Consider the following 22,050-nt stretch of genomic DNA (forward strand, 5'->3'; position numbering starts at 1 on the left):
CAGTAATATTGGTTGACCATTCATATTTTAGAGTTAGATAGGATAGGTTCATAGATTGTCACATATCATGGGTGTAATTACCAGACAGCACCAGATTGAAAAAGATTAATGTTGTTTTTTTTATTTTAGCTTTGCTTTGTCCAAGGAGTTTTGGACACATTTGGTATATTTAGTTGCAGAAGAAAAGGATTAGATTCCCCAGGTTTTTTGCCTAAACCAAAAAAAAGTGCCTTGACAGAAATACAGGGGATTCCATAGCCAACCTCCTTCTTTATATGATTTTTTCCTGGTTGTCTTTGTCTTAACTACTTTCTGAATTATTGACAAGGAAAAGAAACACCACCTAGTCAGAATAAAGCAAACATTACTAGGCTACAAATGTTTCTGGATCAGGGATTCACAAAGTATTGTATTTTCAAAATGGGGCAGTCAGCAATGACACATTCACACTTACTTAATAAATGTTTCATTTACAAATAACCTTTTTTTTTGGATTTGTTGTATTGGAGAGTTCAATAGTGGCCATGAGTATTAACAGGCAGCATGAAATTTGCTTTCACAATGATAATATTTAATGATAGCTTCAAGCAAATACGCAAAGCTTGTGGAAAGATGTCGTAAAGAATAAATGGACCTTTATAGTGCTATGAAATATAAACTATACATTAATTGCCTCACCTGTGCTTCAAGCGGGACTACATGTTTTGTTTGGTAGCAAAATCTTTTGCCATATGTATAACTAACTGTTAGTCTAGTTCCCTCAGTTAAGTCCAAGGAACACAGCTTGTTTTGTAGTTTTTATGCTTTTTTTGACAATATATGATGTGTAAACTATTTATAAATTATTCAGTTACAGGAAGACAGAATAAAACATACAGAGATCAAAACTATGCATACATACACACACATGTACACGATATGTAACCCTTCCTAGCGAGTGAACACTGGCAATGTTTACAAAAGGAACCACTAAAATTTACTTAGCTTCAGTAAGAGCTTGTTACAATTTTCTCAGTAAACAGTACTCAGTCCTTAAGGGATCACCCATGAAACTGGGCACTTGACCTTGAGTATTTGTCTGTTGAAGCTTCACAGTGGTCCCATGTCGGCCAGGCAAAATCCTTTCCGGCTTTCCCTGGTTTCTCTTGGCTGTGTCCTTGTCCTCTTCGGTCCCTCTGGTTCCCCCTTTACATCTGAGATGGAAACCTTTTATCAGAAAAGTTGGTCTGAGTTGGTCTGCAAACTTTCCAACTCAAATATAACATTATAGTCTATCAGGGAAGCAGTCCTGCCAGCAAACTCCAGATGGCCGTCTTGCACTTTAATGGTCATTGGTCACCCACGTCAAAAGGTCAATCTGTTGACCAAAACCTGTTTGTTGCTGTGTATGCATCTAAACAATAGGAACAGCTGATGATATGTCTTCCAACTGACAAACAGTGGACAACTGTCACCAGAAATAGTTTAACTAACAATGTCATGTGTCTAAAAATCAAAACAATCAAATCAAACAAAGATCTTAGGAACACTTGAAACTAATGCATGCTGAATGTACTTGAAAGCATGCAACATTTGCCCATATTCATAAGACTGTTTGGTGTTTCACACTGCTCCTTTTAAAGGAGTTATGATATGTTTACCTAGACCACTGTTTCCTAACAAGGATTCCATAGAAGCCTAATGTTCATCCAGAGGTTGCTAGAGGTTCCTTGAGTAGTAAGCCTTTTGTGCTTCTCCAGTCACTTTAACTGACACCAGTGAACTTTTTATGGCTATCTGTAAGGATGACATTGCTCCACCAGCAATGGATGACCTGCAATGTAAGAGGTATTCTTACTACTGACCACGACACTAATGTACTATGAACTGTGAATAAAGTAATTATAGAAGGAGTTCCTTAAGACCTGAAAATGATTTGGCCAATGAAGATCCTAGAGAATGTGGCACTTCCACACCATGTATTTTGCTGCATTGACCTGGGAAAACAAAACCTATGTTTACATTTCAATGAAAACAATGTGGTTTACTAAACTAAATAATAATCTTGTTCCTTCAAGGTTAATTAGTATTATTAAATCTGCTAGCTTTTTGTCACCTTTGCAACTCTAGGAATTCTGCAGTACAACTTACCTTTATTAGATACAAATATTACTTCTATTTTCAATATAATGTCTGTTACAGGTAATAATACTTTTTTGTCTTTTGTCTAATAATACTTTTTTGCCTTCTGCAGGTCTTTCTTGGATGCGGTCAGCCTAAATCTCTTCGTTCTTCCAGGACACTGAGATCACTTTCAGGAAAATATAACCTGCACTTTAAACCTTACAGTTTACATGAAAAACCAACAACTGCTGTTGGTACCAGCATGGACAGATTGGTATGCTTTTTCTATAATGTATTCTATATTAAAAAAAAAATAACGATTGTGACTTAGGAAGGTTCACTTTTATCCAGGTCATTTTATATCTAGTTATTCACGTTAAACTGGACTTGTTTTTGTAATGGTGAGGACACGTTGCCGCTTTTAGGCTGCTTCTTCAGTTTATTAAAAAGCAAAATGGAAGAAATGAAACAAACTGAATCACTTTGGAGAGCCACAAAATGTCTTTAACATTACTAAAACAAGTCGAGTTGAATGTGACTAACTACTACTAAGTAAGTAAGTAACTGCTACTAAGAACAAGTTATTGTATATTAATTGTATATGCACAGCTTACATGCTCCGTTTTCTTTCCTACAGCAACAAATAAGTGCTATCATTACATAATTCTATTTCACTGTAAAGATTAGAATGTTATACCTAAACAATTCCGTTCATTACTGGTATTGGATATTTATGTTCTCCTAATTTTATTGTCTAAAATAGTGTATATCCTTTTGCTCCAAACCCACAAAGGTTTTCTCCAAAGTATAATTCAATACTATATTAATATACATAAAACACAATAGTAGTTGGAATTATTGAAGAATCTGCCTTGCTGTTCTTTGGGTCATGGAGCATGGGATGAGGAAAAATGATTCCTCTTGGTGGAGTTGTATATCTAGCTTTAATGTAAAGTGTGCAAACTTTACACTGAGGGAAACACGAATCTTCCAGCGGTAGTTATCAATAAACTCTGTAAAAAATAGAATGCACAACTAGCCTCAGAGCAGGGGTGTCAAACTGTGTCCCGACGGCAAAATCTGGCCCGCCAAGTCCATTTATTTGGCCCCCAGAGGAATCCTAAATATGATTTGCAGCTGGCCTGCCAGTGCATTGACATAGAGCCACTACTACAATTCCCATCATCACTCGCGTCTATAGACCAGCAGCCTCTCTGCCTATGTGTGGCCCAGCATTGGACTGTTTTATAGACACAAGTAATGCCAGGAAGTGTAGTAGCGGCATCACTCGTGTTTTTAGACCAGCAGCCTCTCTGCCTATACATGGCCCCACATTGGGCTGTTTTATAGACGCAGCGAATTGTAGTTGCGTCGCTTTTTCAGTTTCCAGTTTGGCCCGCAACTTTGTCTAAGTTTTACATTTTGGCCCACTGTGTATTTGAGTTTGACACCCCTGCCTCAGAAGAACAATGTATGTATGTGTGCATGCATATGTACACCGTTATTATCTATTTGAATAACAAGTTCAAAACATTAAAAAATGAATGTACACTTTGTGCAGATGGTAAATGTTTTGGCTTTTGATAACAATAAACTATGTAATCTGTATTCTTTACTCTTTCTTTAAAACATAGAGTACCTGCTTTCAGTAATCAGAGTGTAATTATGACCATGGTGCTATATCATTAAAAACTACCACTGTTTATTTATTAGCCAAAGTTTGTTGTAAATAAATCTTTGCAAACAAGGACAGAATTCAGCAAGGTGCAACATAAATCTCTGGCACATACCTGCAGATTAATAATATGAACAGCTGGGGTTTTGGGTTTATTGACTCCAGGGTGGATATTAAAAGTGAAAATGAGCAGCTGTAGGAAAATCATATTCAACCACATGATTAAACTTTTGAATAAGTAATGCTAAAAAAGGGATGTTGTTGGAAACATTTTTGCAGTATTTACTTGTATAAACAATTAAACATTTACTTTCAGATGATTTTTCCTAAATTAAAATGATCATAGCTACTTGTAATACTGCACATGTGAATGAACTGTTGTACTTTACAATATGTTAAAAGCTATTTATTTAACAGTAAAAGGAAACCTGTATTAAAAAGAATATGTAAGCAGCTATTGTACGGATTTTTCAGGTCTAGAAAAGAGCTGGCACCACTTAAAAATTAAAAAAATAAAATAAAGAGAAATACCAAATAAATGCAGTGACAGGTTATCTTGGGAAGTCGGACGAATGGATAGTTGGATGGCCCAGAGAAGCTGGCACTGGCCCATCGTGGTAAATTATCGATAAAGACTTTTCAAACTTCAGCCATTGACCTCTTAATGGGTTTACAGCCAGACTCACTGTTCTTCCTTTCTACCATCTCTCACACTTTTTCTACCAGTTGTCTGTAGCTTACTATAGTCCTCCACTTTTATCAAAACATTGATTAAAGGATATCTTGTTTTTACAGTCTTTATAAATTCCTTTTTATTATTGGGTTCCAGGTGAATATTGCTGTTTTAGAAGACAACAATTAACCTGTACTGAGAAAAATATATAGAATGTAATTAATAGGCTATATTTTTTTTTTTGGTCTAGAAAGGTGCTGGCACTAAGGAATTCAACAGATATGCTTCTAAATAAAACCAAATGGATCTAGAAGCATGCTACCTGGGGAAGTAGGTAGAATGCATAGTTGAATGGCCCAGGCCAGGACAACTTGAATCATCTTGATGAACCCAACAAACCCCACTTACTGACCTTATAATGGTTTTGCACCCACAACATAGCTCATTTTGTTTACAATTCATATACAGTAGTTGTCTAATATCAGTCTATATCCTATATTTAGTTTTTAAGTTAACACTTGGTTAACACTTGGTTTAGGTTGCATTGTCTTGTGACTTATCTCTTGCCGCCAGACACACATACCACCCCACCCCATCACCTACCACATTTGTCATAGCCATACTTTTATGGAGAAATCTAAAATTTAATTATTAATTACCTTACAGGTTTTATGGTTTACCCTTTTCAAATTTGCTGAAGAGGACATTGCTCAAGACAACATTTTTCAAGGGTGTGATCAGTAGAAATGAGCAAAAATAGGAAATGTGTTTTTGCTAAATGATCATAAAAATATGCATGAAAATACAATGTAACTTTACATGTTAATTGCAAATCCTCTGAACAATGGTATTCAGTCCATTGCTGTGGGTGGTTATGTGAAAATATGTCCCATGTAAATATGTGAAAAAAGCTTGTTATTTTTTTCTAAATCAAAGTTAAAGTATAGTGAATACAATGAATTGCAAGCCACCTGCAGAGATAATGTCAAAGCTCCTAAACATAGTTGTAATAAAAGTTGCTGATGGGGGGTGGGTGGTCAGGGAGACATTTGGAAACACATTGCAATTGAAATAAAATTTAAGAAAAGCTTATAGATTATTTTGTAAATAAAAGTTAAAGGCAGCAGGGGTTAGATTTTTAACAACATGGTTGTTCTAGGTGAGATAATAAAAACCAGGTAGCTAGCATTTTAGAATAAGGTCAGCTATAGCAGAATTTGGATTTTCTTAGTGTAGGTGGTGGAAGACAGCTCTGTACAACAAATTAAACTTTTCTCAGCTGTCACAATTTTTAACTATAGTGCAGTGATTGCCCTGGTGACTGGTAAATTGCTCAGTTGTCAACTATCCCTTATTTAAAGGAGCACTCATTCTTTTTTTTTTTCAGTGTAAATTTAGGTTTTCAACATATACAGAAGGAAATTACAGATACATACAAAATTATAACATAACTTTAGGAATAATTAGTGAGTAATAAGGGGGAAAAGTAGGTATTCAATAATGATTAAATAACACCTAATAATAGTGCCTGGTTCGAGGGGGTTGTCTGCCTTCTCAAATTGCACTAGTTTAAAATAAAGTCAAGCAGATTAGAGTTCCTTCAGCTGATCACCCCCCATTCAGCTCAAAAAAGAAGGCGTGTGGGCTGATTTCCAGAATGCACTAATTCTCTTAGAGTTCTGAAACATCCATATACCTCTAGGTCTGATGTATATATTTGTATAATTAAAAGTTCTGTTAACCAACCAAAAGCATTTAAATGTGATTTATGTTTTCTTTCCCATAAATACATATTGCTTACTTTAAAGAAGTAAAAATATATATGGTGGGCTATGAATGACAAAACTACATTACTGTTTTGCGATTACTTTCTTTAGCCATAGGGAAACTGATAAAGGTCTAGCTGGTAGGGGTCAGAGAATGGCTGGACTGTTTAAATTACCACAATAAGCATTGAAGTTACAAAGCAATGTGCATTTATGTTATGAAGGGTGATAAAATATATTTTATTTAATTTTTTTTCACTTTCTTGGACATTGCAGATGTTCACGATTGTTGTATTTTTATTTTGTTCTAAATATAAAAGAAATTGTTTTTAGATTTATTTAGAAGTCCCATTGTTTTGTACAATTTTTACCCACTTAAAAACAGAGCCCACAAAACTACTGATCCCTATAAACCACAGAATGGGCAGAAAATTCATGAGCTCCTGGGACCTCATTATGAGCCCAAGGTTAGAAAAATCGTGGTTGCTCAAACTCATAAATAAATACATAAATATAAATATATACATATATATATAAATATATATGTGTACATATATATATATATATATAAAGAGTAAGGGGTGAAATAAAATACAAATACTGCAAAAAGTGCAAAACCAACATAAGCACAATGTACACCAGAATGTCCTTGCTAACCACAAGATTCCTCCCTGGGTAAAGATGAGACCCAGTGCAGTACAATAACATGGGAGCTTGCCGATTCATCGACAGTTCACTAGAACTAGAACACTGTTGCTAAAATAATAGGAAAGTAACGCAACCATCTCACTTATTTTATTTTCTCCTCAACATTTATCCAATGTTTTGGCGGAGCTCCTTAAACTGATCTCTGATGGTAAAATAATTGTATGTTCATATGTCAGGACAGGAAATGTTGGGAAATCACTACAAGGGATATGCAGACAAAAATACATTATTGTGAGAAATTCTCCCTTCCTCCCTAAATTGTTTTGGAGTTTGTCCCTTCCTGTCTTTCCAATGGAGTCACAGATAGAAATAAAAACCAGAATCAGATATTTTTATTTTCCCATGACATCCAAAACTAAAAGATTAAATGGGCTGGAGTTAAGATTCAAAGTTGTACTAATGAAATGTGTAATTTACTTAGATTATTGTCGGTAAATTATCCTAAACAAGTAACACAAGCATTCTTGGAGAATATTACATATATATATATATATATATATATATATATATATAACAAGCAATAATTGTCATGCTTGTATTATGTGAGGGCCAAGTGTTACATTTTCTACACAATAATGACATGTGTGACATTGAATTTTTCTTTTTCCTCTTTTTAACGCAACCCATGGCTTTGCAGAGGACCGTGTGGAGGATGATGCAGTATCGTGTAAGATTTACATTTTTTTACCTGTTGTCATTTTAATTTTATGTTTTTTTGTTATTGTCTGTTGTTTCCTTTTATCTCTCATTTCCAGTAATTTTGCCTTGCCTTAGAACAGACCTTCTCCTGAGTAATGTAAAGTGCAGGAAACAATCATCTGATTTTAATGAGTGCATAAGCATCTGCTACTAACTCACATCAAGCTCATCCCTCTATAAATGTCTTATTTATTGGAAACATGGCTACTTTGATCCTAATGATGAGATTTAAGATCAGTTCCTCCAGATGTTTGCTTAAAATTGACTGGTAAATAAAGTGAGAGGAGAACGTATTGCCGCATTTGCATTTCCATTAAGCAGGTTTTATTTCTATACGCTAGAAGTGTTGAACGTATACATGAATGCTGGCAGCACAATATTTGTGTAGATATAAAACCGGCCATGTATAGAATACTCATGCTGTAGGACTCCATAGTTTGCCCTAGATCAATTACATGGAAATACAATCCTTAATGGTAAAAGAGTTGACATTTTAAGGCATTTTATAAAATCATTCACTTTAAACAAAATGCATTCCCTCTTGAACTTGCTGGTGATAATATCATCTTTGCCTTAGCACTGACATAATGATATGCATACAAACCACCTGCAGAATATTCTGCTAGATATGACACATAAGCTATTACAGGATATCATTAGTTTGCAGCAAGACAACAAGGCTAGTATTATTCTCATCCCATCCAGCCAAAGGGTTCTTAGTTGTTTTTTACCACTATATAGCCTGCAGTACCTCATTGTTTAATTATGTGTAACAAATGATATATTGGAAAAAAACATTTGCAAAGCCTGTACAAATCATTTATGGTCATATTAGATGAGCCATATGTATAATTGGTGTCTGTCTTGGGTCTGCACTTTTGACTGCCAGCTCTAAAGAGTATTCTTTCTTGACTGTAAATGTGTTTCCCAAAATAATACAATAAAATTAGGAGTATAATTGCAAGCTGTTCTTAAAACATGTACTCTGTTATCATTCAGCTGAAGAAAGCACTGCTGCTGGTTTTTGTGTGTGTGTGTTTGCAGCAATCTGACATATCAGCAAGGAGCTACAACAAAGATAAGTTTTGGTAATCAAGGATAGGGGCATATTGTACAACTGTAGAGAGACCCCTGCTTCCACATATTCGGCAGGACGTCTCTGCGTTTTGTTTCTTGCTTGGAAGCTTCTAGTTTCTTTTTTTAGGACATGCATCAAGCACATTCCCATGCACAGTAATAATTAAGTATTTTTCTAATACTGTCTCATACATTGATGTACCAGACTCTGATGACATACTTTTTATTATAGGAATAATATATGCAGGAACATGGTATTACCTTCAATAAAGAACAATTGTTATGGCAGTGTCCTATTACATACATTGCTGCTGGCTGGATAATGTGTGCAGACAGTGCACAGAATTACAGGCAGATTTCACAAGAATGTGTGAGGAAATGGAGCAGAGACATCCATGAATAAAACTTCCAACTTGTCAGACAAAATAAGCCTGAAATTCCATTATTAGGCATAGGTTTAACAAGACTAGCAATGACAGAATCAAAAACTGGCTCTCACAAAATTCAAGATTTTGAACGCAGTGCCATCAGGATTGAAAATTTTTATTTTGGTTATGAAAATTTAGCTAATCTGGCAATAGCTCGTTTAACCACCATTTGTCAATTTCTATCAGTTTTTGTGTCTACCAAACCCAAGAGGGTGCCCCTTAAAGGCGTGGGGGGGGGGGGGTTGCCTTATTTGTACACATATTAGGCACACATGATATGGCATGCCTTTGGCCTGATTTATTAAAGCTCTCGAGTACTGGAAAAGATCTATCATCGGTGAACCTGGGTGATCCAACAAACCTAGAGCAAGACCAGATTAAAGTTCACAGTTTGAAATAAACAAATTGGGCCCTTGACAAGTGCCATCCAGGATAAATGCTACAACCATCAATACCAGACAGATAAAACCAACTTACTGGGTACTCCTATAAACCATATACCACTATATGCATCACTCAAAACCCCAATCACAGAGCTTGAACTTTCATTACCCTATTGATCACCAAACACCACCAAGTTCTATCCGTTTTTCATTATTACATCAAATACAAAGATTCAGATATTCATCAACTTGGTGATATTTGTCACTGTCAAGGATCCGCCACATAATTCTGGAATAGATGGCCCTCCATGACATTAACCTCCTCTAGGCCTTAACATTAACAGTGAAAACAGTTAGGGAGGATCATATATCTTCCTCTTTCTTTTGACTTCTTATTCAATACATTATAGATAGTATATCCCACCTGACAATTTTTTATTATCTATATTATCAACCCAGTATTACAAATAAGGAGCATCTAAGTATCCAAGAAAACCTAAAAGATGTGAAAATCTAACACCATCCAATAACTATAAATCAAACTTGGTACCATAAAACATGTGAAAAGGTTCCTGGAGCAACACCTGCTGGCCTAAAGTGAAGATACGAGGGGCCTGATTTATTAAAGCTCCCCAAGGCTGAAAAGGATACACTTTCATCAGTGAACTTGGGTGATCCAGCAAACCTGGAATGGATTTCTTAAAAGTCATTTGTTAGAAAATGTTTTCAATCCTGGACCAGATCCATTCCAGATTTGCTGGATCAACCGGCTTCACTGATGAAAGTGTATCTTCCCCAACCCTTTAATAAATTAGATCCAAGATATTCATATGCAAATGTTTTATATACATATACATGTCCCGGCCAAAATAAACATACAGCAGCATGGCAAAACCTAAAAATGACTTACTATGTTTTGCTTGTTCAAGCAATTTCCATGGGTGGGTGTTCCACTGTTGTATTTCTTACGAGCTCTGTCTCGCCATCCCTTGTGTGTAAAGACGCAGCAGCAATTAATGAACGGTCATTAACCTAAGGGCGGGTTGAGTCCCGGATCAGTCAGTTTGATGGATTCATTTATTGTTCAAGTCAAGGATATGGTGAGAACATTTCACTGTGAGGTCAAGGGACTATTTAAAATCACGCCATAATATAAAATCCTATAGAACAAATAGTGTTTAATACTGTATTATGTGTGTATGCTACTTTTGTACATTGATTGTTCAGCAAAGGTAAATACAATATTATTTTAATTTTCACTACAATTATAATGATACCAGATCATTTGACAGCATTAACAGTTAATTTCTCTGCTGCACTGGTCATTTTAATGCCTTGATTTTCTAAAGCACAATAAAGCACTAAAACCATTTGTACGATTTTGTACAATGTTTTACCCATAGTCCTGAAAAGGTTTTCAATTAAACCACATGAAGAGTCTAATGTTACCAGTCCAACACCCTATACCTCAATTATTCACCCACTTTATCCTCACAGGTAGCCCATTTGTTCCAGACTATTAAACAACATATACCAATGCTAAAAGCAGGAAGTGAAACATTAACTAGCAAGAGAACTTTAATTGTGTGTTATCTAACATTTACACACTGTGAATTATACTCATGCACGAGATAAGTGATTTTTGTTGCTCAAAGGTTTGTATTTTGTATTACTGTCTTCTTTTAAAAGTAAACATTGCAACCACAGAACACTTTCTAAATTGGTTTTAGGTTCCTTTTAAAGCTTTTGCATGGGGAGTATTAAATCTGTTCAAGAGCTTTGTCTTCAGTATTAGTAGTTACAACCACGTTCAGGCTGTAAGTTTTTTTCATATAAAGTATATGTCACAGCCAATAAATAAAGACAAAGCAATTATTCCTCTTTGCAAAGTGTACTGAATTATTCATTTAGGACACTATTGAAATTAGTAAATGGACTGAAACATGAGTTATTTCAAAACTTAAAGAAACAGGAAATAATTATATTTTATGTATGTTTGATTTATTTGTAAATGAGTTAAATTTTTATTAGTATGTTTTATTGACATAGAAGCTTTTTTCTATATTTTCTACAGGTCTCCATTATTTTTGCACAGTTTTTTAGTAATAGGTATATTATAATGTTTGTGTTTCAGTGTTTCTCTAATATTAAAATTTATTAACAACTCAATATTTTTGGTTTCTATTGAAAGCTGTTGGAGTATCATGGACATTGGACATTCCTCCATTACTTATGTACACCCTCCTTAGGCTTTGTCCTGTACAGTATGTCCTTGAAACAGTTACTGACTAAGGATATTCTGTCCAGTAAATGTACTTGGAAAAGACTAGAAATGTAAAAAAAAAAATATTGGAAATCATATTGCAATATATATTTATTATTTATTTAAATTATCATTCATACCAACAATCATTTCTAAATAAAATGAACATAAAATGAAAATAAAGTTATAGAAGAATGTATCTTTAATTGTCAAAAATTAGAGGCAATAAAAACAATTAAAATAATCTGAAAATCAACTGTAGCTGACTGACTACATTTTATTGGCCAGATTGAATTTGTGATAACAAGTAGTGATTTAAACATGTTCTAAATAATTGGACTTTGGATGATTGGCGAGTCTCTTGAACTAATTAGCTTGAACACAAGTTACTCAAGGGTTTGCTCTTAGTTACATTTTTCTCTGATTTATTTATTTTGCATAGTATTGTAATATGAACATGCATGAGATCATTTTAAAATGTGTATATATTTTAAAATGATCATTTTAAAATGTGTATATATAATTTGTATTTATTTTGTATTAATTTGGGTGACAAAATGTTGCCTGTTACTTATTTTAAACCAGGTCCCCAATACTATTTCACTTTCAAACATATATACAGTGCCTTCTAAATTGACCTCGACCAGTTTTTACATTTTAATTTAGTAAATAGAAGAGCTAGTCAGCCAAATAAATGACGCCACATCCAGGATGGGTCCCTCACACCATACCACCAAAGTTGCCTGAGGACCCCAAATGTCTGAAGTGTAAAACATAAACCTTCCCTCAAGTAAAAAGGGGCTTACTCCTTACCGTATGTTCACCTCCACATTACATTTCCCATTCCCCATCTATCCCACCTACCACCAAATTATCAGCTTCACCCTTCCTCAAACAAGCCTTATTTTCCTTAACCTTAATCCCTCCTTCGCACCAGTAATGACGGCTCTTCACCTAAGCTCCCTTTACTTGCCTGGCTTCTGATCTTCTTTCTAATAATAATAAATAATTCAGATGCCGGTCCATGTAAAGATAGAGCCTGATTCATTAAAGCTCTCCAAAACTGGAGAAGATAGGCTATCTTGGGAGAACGTGGTTGAATCAGCCTGGAATGGATTTGGGCTAGGATTGAAAACATATGCAAAACAATAGCAAATGATTTAAAAAAAATCATTCTAGGTTTGCTGGATCACCCAGATTCACCCAAGATAGTCTTCTCCAATCTTCTCCAGTCTTGGAGACCTGTAAATCAGGCACATAATAAATAATATCAATACCAAACAGGCATATAGAAAAACATAACGAAAATATGATAAATACTCAAGTACCCCACATCATTGGATATATATCAGAAACAAATATATCAGATTTTATTTCTCTAAAATAAAAAAAATGGATAAAATGTCATAATTTTCCATCTCAGGTAAACTGTGCCAAAGCCATTTCACCAATATTTTTATTAAAAAAACAGGACTGACTAAAAAAATCCTCATTCTAGGGATGGAATATTGCTTTTCTATATTACCTAAACACATATTTAATGGTAAAAGTCAGATTTCATAAAATCTATATTTCATTCTTTATTCCATATGCCTATGTAACTGAAGAGGACAAGCCAACAAAATAGTTTTTCTAGTGTATGTAAAAATAACACAGTCCAGTGCACAAAGTATAAAAGAAGTACGGTAGCTCCAGTGTCAATAAAAGTTCTATATACCTTTGTATAGTCTAGAAATGAAACCCTAGGTGTAAAATGTTCCTAACACTGCCCTACTCTTCCAAAGCTCTACAGACACTTTCCAGTGATTATATTTTATATCACAATATTCTGTGATAACAGAAGGAACAATTACAGCCTCTACGTTCTGTGTATGCCTAATAAACAGGAGATATTTAAAGCTGACCCCCTGACAAACAGCCAAATACACTGTAGAAATGTATTAATATTAATACATATATAGAGCCTGATTTACCTGACAAAGGACTTTAAATTAAATTCATTCATTGCTTAGATTTACCCATTCCTGCCGGTCAGCAATACAATGTAGTTGACCACATTTTTTACTGCAGTATGTTATGTAACTAAAACCAAGACATTTTTAGTTTTGGTTAAAATTACTTTTATTGTTGTTTGTGTCCCCATCAGGATTAAATTTGCTCACTAATTTTCCTTATCACCAATGTCATGGAAATTGAACTAAGGGTAAATACAACATTTTAAGTTGCCATCAGAACAAAGATAAAATATTCCAAAGAAAGAGTCCTCAAATTGGAAAGATATCTATTTACTTCATGCTGAATCCACAAGATAGGAAATAAAGACAAATCTCCCTAATGGGACACAGATGAAAAAACAGCATTTTTTACCCTACCCTATACATTTCTAAATTTAAATGATGTACCAAAATCATTACTGCTAAACCATCTTTCTGCCTTAGCTTGTGAATAGATAGTGAAATGAGGGAGGATTAAAACATTTGTAATGTTTTGATGCTGTCCAGGGGAAATCCCTATAACAGAACCCTAGATAGGAAGTGAGAAAAAATATGGACAAATAGGAAAAAAAAATAAAACTCCTGCGCATGCTAGAGTTATATTATCATGGCATCCAGATGGCCAAAGGGGATACTGGTGAACCCAGAATACTCTGCAACTTTAGGGTAATAGTGACAAGATCCAGGACCAGTCATCGCTGCAGGGAACTTAAAAAAAGGTAAGTGTGTACCATAATCTGATTATCTTAGCTCCCATTGTTTAAAAAGTTTAGTTACACTTTTATATATATTTAACAGAATCTAGTTTTTGTACTTGCCTGGAGTTTGGCTTTGAAATAATTCAGTTAACTGATCCTTGTCCAGGTTTAGATGGAAATTATTAACCCAAAGCACTCAACTTTTGTTCTAGCATACAGACAATAGATTTTCATTCCGGTATAAAACTTACTTAGAGCAAGCTAAGTTTATGATGTAAATAAAACTGTTTTGGGATGCTAATGTTTTAGATTGGAATAAAAATCTCTACAAAGCATTATGCTTGGTTTATTTTAAGTTGCTCAAGGACATTTCTAAATCTGAAATGTCACCAAGCCATAACACCTTGTGCATCAGAGGAGATGAGTCGTTTCTAAACAAAATAAATACATTTATACTTCATAGGCTGTTACCTTTGGGAAATGAGATTAAGCCATCTACTCTGTTTTAGCACAAACTGGCATACACATAAATGTCCCCATGTGCTAATGTCAAGCTACATTTTGGACAAAATGCAATTTGTATGTCAGGCAGGCAGTCTAGTAGAATTATATCTGTAGCTTGCAGATGCACTTTTTCTTTGTTGAAAATGTAATGCAGGTGAACTTGCATTTACTCAATATAGTGGATAAAGTTCTCTACAGCATAGTATTGTGTTAACAAATAAGCACACAACTGATGATAGAGGTTACCCAACTTTTCTGCTAAATAAAATTCAACAAGTGGCCGCAAATAGAACAATTCCTACATATTATCATTGTTATTATTATTATTATTATTATTATTATTATTAATAATAATAATAATAATTGAAATAGCACCATTATCATTTGCGGCACTGTACAACAGACAATACCTATGAGGTATACAAATGAAACCAAGGGGAACAAAGCAAATGTACCACCTAGGTGGAAACATACTCCACATATATAGACATATATTGGGTGTCAGCTTGATAACTGGCTAGAGTGACCTATAGTTTATTATACACTTGAAAAGATGAGTTTTTAGGTTGTGTTTGAAGAATGCAAGTATCCTATAACTCAGTGGTCCCCAACCTTTTGGAGCTCACGGACCACTAATCTCACGGACTCCGGACCACGCATGCCTGTGATGGGAGAGTGGGCAGGTTGTGTCCAGAGACAGAACCTGCCCACCGCCCTGAGCCTACCATGTGCCTGCGAGCCTGCCAAGCGGGGTCCTTCCCCCGACCCCGTTGGAGGGTGTACCGGGCCAGAGCTGCAGCCCACCTGTCAGACGGCCAGACCACAGGGGTTAACTGTTATCTTCTATATCACATCAGCAGAACCAAGTGGATTCAGAGCTGTCGCTCTGTAGTAGAGATTGTCAATGTGATGCAGAAAATTCATCTTTTCTGCAAACCACATGCATTCAAACTGCACAGACATAAAACTGAACCAATCAAACTCTGCAAGTAAAATAATTTCATTGGCTCAATTTCGAGTTAGTGCAATTTGCATGCAAAGCGCATAAAAGTTTAATTTTCTGCATCTCATTGGCTATCACTAGTATTGACCTGCTATCATTTTTGTATGTTTGAGACTCACTAAAGAGCCCCTCATCAGATGAACGCACAGAGATGCTGATAGTACAACAATGAATAATACCAACAGTGGCATCTCCTCCTTCATAGTACAATCATACCCTGCCTTCTTCCACCTGGCACTTCCATCTATTTAATTTATGGATGCACAGGTAACAAATTATTGATTTTGTCTAGAAATCTAATGTTTGCTAACTAGTAGCTGTGCGGGCGATTGCTGTCTGTCTTCATAGTGGCAGGGGGAGGAAATAGGAGCAGGAACCAACACTATCATAGTCATAGTCCAACTAAAGTTACACTGCTTATATCTTCATAAAAAACTTTAAAAAAATGCTTTTTTTTCTTGCTGCAAAGTCTTCATTTAGAAAGGGGGGTCTGCTGTCAAGATTTCTTTAAACCTCCAGTAAAGAAGCATCTTTTTATAGCATTTACACTGTATCAGAGTGAACTTTAGACTGACTTGTGTTTTTACTCTTGTTTGGAACATTCAATAGGCAAGGGACTGTTTTAATTCAATATCTTGCACTTTATTCCCCTGTCAATCTCTGATTACTTAGAAAAAGGTTTTGAAAGACAAGGACAGGGCCAAACTAGTTCATCTACATCTGTGACCTTCATACTTTTTGTTTAAATGGAAGTTTCAGTGACATTTCTATGACCACCGTCTAACTCAGCCATTAAAATTGGCATAAACTGTGAATTCTTTGCTGGTTATAATGCAGCTGAGCAGAAAGTAGGAAAGAGGGCATGCTACAATAACATAAGCAAGAACAGTTGTCATTAGTTTAGATGTAAAGATCGGACTCTGGAGCTAAACATGGAAGGCGTTGGGGGCACGCTGAAAGGACATTGATTCAGCAGGGAGACCTCGACTGACTGTGAAGGATGAGGAGCAATTATAAACTCAGATCATATGTTTCACCTGTCCCTCTCTACTGGGAAACAATGATACAAGAAATGTATTTCCATGACATTTTATTCTGTGAATTCAGCCATTCAAATATAGTGAAAATAAAACTTAATTCCAAAAAGTAATGTTTTGTTCTGAATCCCTTTTCTATAAACTTTGACGGCTTAGTTTTCATGGAAATCTTAAAATATCAGGATTCTGAACATAGTGAAAAAGTTAAAAGGTGTCAATTGAATGTCATTCGACCTCAGTAGAAAGCTAGATATTTCAGCTGAGAACACAGAAGTGTCTTTCTGTGAAGTATTTGCTGCTAGATATGAACTCATCTTTACCTCTAAATTTTGCTGTTTTTTACAGATGCTAAAAATGTTTCCTAGTCTCTTTCAATGCACGGACTCTTTCCACAAAGAGAACTTTGATGCAAAGTGTATGGTTACTTTGTACATATTACATACAGTTTTGTACGGGAATGAATAATCTCAATAAAATAATGTACAACAATTGAATGCAGTAAAAACATTATGGGGTCTATTTATAAATGTTTTCACCAAATTTTCACCCAACTTTTACCCCAAGCTTTCAACCTTGTAAACGTTTATTCATACATTTCCTAATGGAATCCATTGTGAAAAATATGTAAACATTGGGTGAATCTTGAAAAAACATTAATTATTAAACCCCTATGTGTTCATGTATAATGTACTTTTTTGTCCACTGTTGCCATCAAGGGAGTAAAATATCAAGATACATTAATACAAATATTTACCTTGATTTACCTATAGGCATTCCAGCTTCATGGAAAATACATTTCTAGGCATCTATTGTGGAAAACTTTCAGGTCTTCTAGTTTCATGTGTTTTTAAAGGCAGTGTTTGATTCTCCACCAGAGAGGATTTGGTGAATGTCAGATTCACTGCTTTATTATTAGATACCTTTTCTTTTTTTCATGGGGGGTGGTGAAATGATAAAATGGCCTAAAATGTACACTCAGATCTCATATGTTAAAAAAGAATAATGAGCTTCGGGGGACAAAGCAGTTAGCTGGGAAAGGTTAAAAGTTAAGTCTTTGCAAAGATGACCCATTCTTTCCATACAACTTTCTTACAGCACTGGCACCTAATAGTGCATGGTCTATGCTGACAGCTCTTCTGCTACCTGTCTTTGATTTAGACATACTTTGTTAGGGTTAATGACATCAGGGAAATTACTTATCAAGTTGCTGCGAAGACCCTTGATCTATACAGTAGTTATGTCCTTGACTATAGGAAAATGTACCTTGTTTCTCATCCCATGCCGTATATAGCTCAGTATAGAATCAAAACTAAGGTCATGTGGCTTCTAGTTGTAAACAGTTTTTAATGAGTTTTTACTCTCCTTTATTAATTTCCTAAATATTATGCTCCTATTAGATTCCTGCAACTCTAACTATGCAGTTATTGAATCTGACACTCTATTGTTTACATAGACTATATTAATATATAATATACAAAAAAAAAACTAAACCGAGTTTCTAAAGGGATCCTAGTAGTTTTATGGATCCGATGGTGTGTTATATATTTGGAATAGATACATGGATATACAGCCAGACTGTAATGCGCCTGGGCACACAAACCACAACCAACACCAGATATCCTTTTATCACGTTTTATTATTGTCATAAAACACGACAAGGGTTAAGTCCGATAAGCAAAGTACAGGAGGGTAAGGCAAAGGCAGGTCACGAACAATCCGAGGTCAGGGCAGGCAGAGTTCAGGCATAAGTCAGGTTCAGACCAGGTCGATATGGAAATGACAAACGGTTAGCATAAACCAACACAAGGACGCACCCAAGCACACTGTGTTCACAGAGGCTTATAGCGGGCAATCGTGTACAGGACAGGCTCTCCTTAAATGCCCAGAGGGACCAATGACCTTGCGCCACCTGGCGCCATTTGATTGGAGAATAACTGAATCTCCTGCGGTCGGTTGGTCGCAGGGAATTCAAACTAACTATGTCCCGCCCCGCGGCGAGGCAGCCAAGTGCCACGCCCTTAGGGGGTACAAGAGGCACGCATGGTAGCGCGCGCGCCTCTTCCCACAGTACCCCTAGGACGTGCACTACTTTGCACATCCAAAGGAGTGCTGAGAACAGGACTTTCTGTAACCACGTCCATAGAGATGCAAAGGATGCAGCCTGGCCGAACAGTAGTTTGGCCAGGACGGATCTCTCCGCCTGCAGAGAGTGACAAGCTGCGAGCAGAGCAGCAGCCTCGGCCATGCTGCCTGCTACAGCGGCGTCTCCCTCTGTGGCTGGGATCCCCAGGGACGCCGCGGGCTCGCAGGACGGGTAAGTTCCTTACACAGACTAGATGCATTTGCATTACAAATTATTCCTTGGTATGTATAACTGATTTCTAAAAATGAGAAATTTATTTTCTTCTGTAAAACTATATTTTTAAAATGAAACCAGTTGTAGCTTTTGGTAAAGATAGTTTTTTTCCACTGATAGAGCTTTTTATATTATGCAAACTTACATATCTTCATCATAATTGCCTTAGGAAAGGATTTGTACTCCTCGGTTGAGCATTAATGAAACATCCTTTGGTAGACAATGCAGTTGTATTGTGATATGTTATATATGGCTCTGTTTTGTTATTTTAGGTAACCCAGGGAAAGTGAAAGGATCAAATACAATAGATAATTATTTAGATCTTTTTCATCTTTCAGCTTGTTAATATAAAATGATCTGACCTTAATCTTGTACCGTAATGATAAATAAGGTATCTTTATGCAATGGTCTGCTCAAAAGCACAATTAACTATTAGAACTTGATTTTTTTGTAGCTACACTTTTTTTTATCAAATATAATGATGTGCATAATTACTTTTGTCTCACGCTTCCCATTGTTCTTTTAGTGAAATAAAAGTATTATTTTTTGTTTGCTTTTGAAAACAGTTTTCTTCCTGCATGGTTACCTCCCATAGACACCCTGTTTAGTCAATGTTGTTCTCATAGACTCATGAATACAGATGTGTTAAAGTGCACAAGGCACATAGAGATCTTTAGATGTTTCTCTAGGGTTGTTTACCAACTTTACATAGCTTTGAAGTGATAATTGTAACATGCCTAAAGCTGCGTACACACGGCAAATTTTTCTCGCCCGATAATCGGTATCGGCCAATTATCGGGCGAAAATCTGCCGTGTGTACAGTCGGTCGTCGTCCATCGTCCGACGACCGTCCTGGCGGATCCATGGACGATGGACGACGACCGATCCTAATGAAAGGGAAGGGGAGAGCGCGCAGCAGGGTGCCGCTCCGTCGCTCTCCCCCTCCCCTCTCCATAGAGCATGAACGGTGCTGTATGTACAGCATCGTTCATGCATCGTGCAGTCTTTTCTCGTTGGAAAGGATCGTGAAAGATCCTTTCCAACGAGAAAAATTGCAGGTGTGTACGCAGCTTAAGAAACACCATTGATCAGCCCATAATGAAGGTCAACAAAAGTCTGTGGTAAGAAACTACTTGGAAGGGCAGTCAAACCAAATACCTAAAGTAGATCTGAATCAAGAAATTGGCCCTAAATTATTTAAAAAACCAAGTCAACAAGAACAAAAAGCCACATCTCAAAAATCAAGGATTATTTTAGAAGAACAAGAAAAGAGAGATTCAGAAAAACGGGACTTTCAATGGCTTACTTAGGCATACAATCATATAGGAACATTTTATTTCAACCATTTTAAAACAATGTGCTACAATGAGAAATCAGATCAGCCTCAATATAGCTATGGTTAATAGATCTCAATTTTATCAATAACTTTTAAAACAATAATAATAATCTCTCACAAATTCATTGTACAGTGGAGGGGGGTCTTTGTTCGACGCGTTTCGCAGCAATTTTAGCTGCTTCTTCAGGAGTGATTGGCAGAGATCATATATTCATATCTAACAATAAAGGTAGGATAACAAAGTCGAACCTGTAGTTTCATGATTACACACGTCAGATCTAGCGATGCTGGGGGCACAGAGACAGCAGGACTCTGCTGAGCTGAATAACAAAAGGAACAATTTTTTAAATGCTTTGAGGGTCAGAAATCATCCCAGTAGAAATGTATCCAGGATTGGAGAGTTCTTAAGCTACGTACACACTTCCAATTATTATCGTTGGAAAACGAACGACGAACGATCCTGCACGATATCTACGAACGATCGTATAGCACCGATCCTGCACATAGAGATAACGACACGACCGTTCGTAGATATTGTACACACAATAGATACGATCGTTTGAGCGATAGAGGAACTATGTGCACGACAGGAAAGTGAACGAACGTTCGTTCATTACGCATGCTCAGACCATGGACGATCAATGAACGATCGTACACACGAACGATGTTCAACGATCGTCCTCCAATCCGATCCGCCGGTCCGGTCGTTCGTTTCCAACGACTTTCCTCGTTCGTCGGCGTCGTTGGTTACTTTTTTTACGAACGATTTTTGCCCAATCGATCGTCGTTCGTTCGTCGTTCGTTTTGAACGATAAAAATTGGAAGTGTGTACGCACCTTTAGAAGCGCATCCAGATAAAGATGAATCCAATCAAATGAGATAAAAAGCCCAGATAGGTAAATGATGTGGAAGCCCAAACAGGATTAGAGCTGTGTCCTGAGGAAGACAAATACCTGGAGTAGAACAACTGACTAATTTCCTGGACTTCTGTACTCCAATTACTTTTACATAGGATAGCACCATTCTGGAACTTTATATCAAATTATTTCAATTACTTTGATCATCTAGAACTTTTGTTCAGTTTTGGCAGCATTAAATGTTGTATGTGTTAGTTAAATAAACACAAGATTTGTTTTTCCAGTTATATGTTTAGTGTTTGTTACCTTTTCAATGTTGCCTCAAAATAAATAATAGACGTCGTAAATCCTGTAACTTTCTTTGGAAATTATAAACGGTTGGCAACTGTGCTTTTCAAATGTTTAAAGCAATTTATCAAAAGGGTATTTCCTTATACAATAACAACACCTTAGGTGCATTGCAGACGTTTGCCTGGCTTACTCCATGAGA

General features: G+C 36.0%; 1 protein-coding gene across 1 annotated transcript in view; it reads left to right on the forward strand.

The window, feature by feature from the left end:
* The window catches only part of GPC6 (glypican 6), a 318,418-nt gene that overhangs the window by 276,527 nt on the left and 19,841 nt on the right, over nucleotides 1–22,050 (forward strand). The window contains exons 6-7 of the mRNA XM_072411039.1: nucleotides 2,234–2,377; nucleotides 7,563–7,592. Coding sequence (XP_072267140.1) covers nucleotides 2,234–2,377; nucleotides 7,563–7,592 — 174 coding nt within the window. The remainder of the gene's footprint in view (nucleotides 1–2,233; nucleotides 2,378–7,562; nucleotides 7,593–22,050) is intronic.

The sequence above is a fragment of the Pyxicephalus adspersus genome, chromosome 1 (assembly GCF_032062135.1).
Source record: "Pyxicephalus adspersus chromosome 1, UCB_Pads_2.0, whole genome shotgun sequence".
Taxonomy (NCBI): domain Eukaryota; kingdom Metazoa; phylum Chordata; class Amphibia; order Anura; family Pyxicephalidae; genus Pyxicephalus; species Pyxicephalus adspersus.